Below are 2,874 nucleotides of genomic sequence, written 5' to 3' on the forward strand. Positions count from 1 at the left end.
ATGGTTCCTTTGTCCGGAACCTGAAGGAAGTAAATACTGCAGGGAGAATAAAGGCATACCAACTCTGCAATAAGGTGTTGAGGCCATAAACAAAAAGAATGGTATGAATCATTATAGCCTTCTTCTCTTTTTCACATAAAGATAAAGCAACTTCTATTAGAATTACTAGACACATACGACCGAAATGTGGATTTTGAACATATAGTGGATTGTACTAGTGAATTTATAATGAATGAGGTTAGTGTAAACACGATAATTCCAATTTTTGTGTATATAGTCAGGTTTAATTGGAATAACTAATTGTTTTGCTTACACTCTTGTAAGTTTATGTATAATATGAAATTGGTAATACACATATATTTAACCATAGATAAGAATTAATAAGATGGGCTCGTGAAGTTGGAAGGGCGATTGGTTTTGTTATTGTGACATTAAGATTTGATCAAGATGGAAAAATAACTAAGAAGACTAGAGTTCCTTTCGGTTGGGAGAGATATGGAGAATATAGAGAGCGAATTCCCAAAAAGGATATAAAGGATGAGGATAGAAGATACGCATGTTTAAAAAAGTATGGATGCTCTTTTCAATTAAAAGGTAAGAAGCTAGAAATAGATGATTATTGCATGTTGATAATAGTTACTGGAGTGTAGAATCATATAGCAGCAACACATTTGGAGCTTCATTTATTTGATGGTAGATTATTGTCTAAGGAGACATTATTGTTACTTAATATATTAAAAAGTTTGGTGCGATCAAAGGAAATTTTGACTACGCTAAAACGAAGAGATGAGCATAATGCATCCATACTATATATAATGCACGTTAACATTGAAATATCTCAAATGCAACAATGGATGAATAAGTTATTTGAGCATAATTATATTAAGTGGCATAGGAGTTTTCCAAATAAAAATATTATTTTGGACTTGTTTTGGATTCATCATACTTGTTTGGACTTGTTAAGTTCATTTCCACGTATTTTAATAATTGATTGTACCTATAAGACCAATAGGTACCGCATGCCATTGTTAGAAATTGTTGGAGTTACATCAACCAATATGACATTTTGTGTTGGTTTTATCTAACTTTATTCGGAACAAGAAGATAATTATGTCTGGTCCTTAAGTATACTGCAGAGAGTGATAGAGAAAATAGCTATGCCTGAAGTTATTGTGACATATATAAAATTGGCTTTGATGAAAGCCATTAATGCTGTGTTTGATACATCTAAGTATCTATTATGTAAAAGTAAGGATGACTGTGATAGGTTTTTGGTTTAATGGAATTTAATGGGAGGCAAGAGAACTATTTAATGGGAATGGCTCTTGAGTATTTAGCTTGCGTGTTGTATTAACAGTGATTATTCCATAACGATCTATCTTGTAACCTGTTCCTTTTCGTGCTGTGTCATACCAATCACAATTGAACAATACAACTCTATTTCCTTCTGTGTAACGAAGCTCCACAATATCTACTAAGGTTCCATACCAAGGCACATCGTCAACCTGATTCTCCCCCTTAACCATAATTCCACTATTTTGTGTTTGTTTATTCTCATCACGCTGCAATGTATGAAATCTAAAACCACTAATATAATAACCAGGATAATAAGTTACTCGCCTTTCAGGACCTCGAGCCAAAGAAAGCATTTGTTTACTAACTTTACCATCGTTGTATAGTTCTGTGACCTGCATAGAAAGGAAAAAATGTTTTTAAAGAAACATCTATGACAGTCAATAATTTTTCCAATACAATATTATCCATACCCTTTTAGAAATCCAGTTTGAAAATTGAAGCCTATGTGACTCCTCCACATTATCAACACTAGACTGGATTAGAATGTTCTTATGTTCTCTGCATACATAACAAATGATTATATTAGATCTAAATAACTAGTAACATATATTAAATACACAAAGAATTTATAGTGTTGAAGAATTCTTACTGGACAAATGGCAAAGCTTCATCACAATTTTGCAGGACATAATGAGTGGCAGCCTTATGAAGTTCAATGCTCATCTCTCTAAGTACACCTTTCCCAAAAGCTCGACCAGGTGTTGAGAAAATAGATAACGGAGATGTATCATATGACGGTTGACCTCCATCGTCGTTTCTATCTCTTTTATTAAACTTAGTTTCAACTCGATGCAAATAGCAAGAGCAAAATATTAAACACTCGTCTCCCAAGACACCTTCGGCAATAGACCCTTATGGATGAGCCTTATTACGAACATAAGTCTTTAGTTTATGCAAATACCTAATTGTGTCATAAATACCGAAATTAGAGAATCATACATCAGCAGTTAAACAAATCGTGAATAAAATTAATATATAAACATTGAGATTACCTTTCCACCGGATACATCCACCTGAATTGTACTGGACCGGCCACCTTTGCCTCCCATGCCAAGTGGCAAGTTAGGTGAATCATGATGTCAAAAAAGGCATGAGGGAATATTTTTTCCAACTTGCATAGAGTTAGCACAATTTGATTGTCAAGAAGATTCAAGTCATCTTGTCTTAAAACTTTAGCACACAATTCCTTGAAAAAGTACGATAATTCAATTAAAGGCTCACTTACATCTTTGGGCAATAAAAGTCTTTCATACTATAAGACCATCAATTTTAGCTTGATCCTTCCTTTTGTTTTATCATTGAATACGAAGCATAATGGAGTTGAAACATACAACCGGACATAATGGAGTTGAAACATACAACCTGGTATAGATAATGTGATCAGCACTAAAAAATATAGATGTAGATCTATCTCAAATAATTTAAGGAATTCAACTATTGAAGTAAAAATATAGATGTGTAAATCATTTTTGTCATAAGTTGGAGATTACATAAAAAAGAAATCAGTTGGAGATTACA

At 33.0% G+C, this 2,874-nt stretch overlaps 1 protein-coding gene across 1 annotated transcript; it reads right to left on the bottom strand.

Annotated features, from left to right (window-relative positions):
- Positions 1 to 1,286: 1,286 nt before the first annotated feature.
- Positions 1,287 to 2,136, bottom strand: LOC117615305. The gene is made up of 3 exons (XM_034344374.1): positions 1,946 to 2,136; positions 1,767 to 1,854; positions 1,287 to 1,688 (listed from the first exon to the last, which is right to left on the bottom strand). Exons 1-3 carry the CDS (start codon positions 2,017 to 2,019, stop codon positions 1,287 to 1,289), a joined length of 564 nt encoding a protein of 187 aa, XP_034200265.1. The 5' UTR covers positions 2,020 to 2,136.
- Positions 2,137 to 2,874: the final 738 nt, after the last annotated feature.

This window comes from Prunus dulcis, chromosome 1 (genome assembly GCF_902201215.1).
Source record: "Prunus dulcis chromosome 1, ALMONDv2, whole genome shotgun sequence".
Taxonomy (NCBI): domain Eukaryota; kingdom Viridiplantae; phylum Streptophyta; class Magnoliopsida; order Rosales; family Rosaceae; genus Prunus; species Prunus dulcis.

Excerpts from the sequence above, each read along its gene's own strand:
- LOC117615305 (XM_034344374.1), bottom strand. The coding sequence starts at position 2,019 with ATGAGCATTGAACTTCATAAGGCTGCCACTCATTATGTCCTGCAAAAT. Across the intron at positions 1,855-1,945 it reads GAAGCTTTGCCATTTGTCCA|AGAACATAAGAACATTCTAA; the intron begins GTAAGAATTCTT and ends TTATGTATGCAG. Across the intron at positions 1,689-1,766 it reads CAAACTGGATTTCTAAAAGG|GTCACAGAACTATACAACGA; the intron begins GTATGGATAATA and ends CTTTCTATGCAG.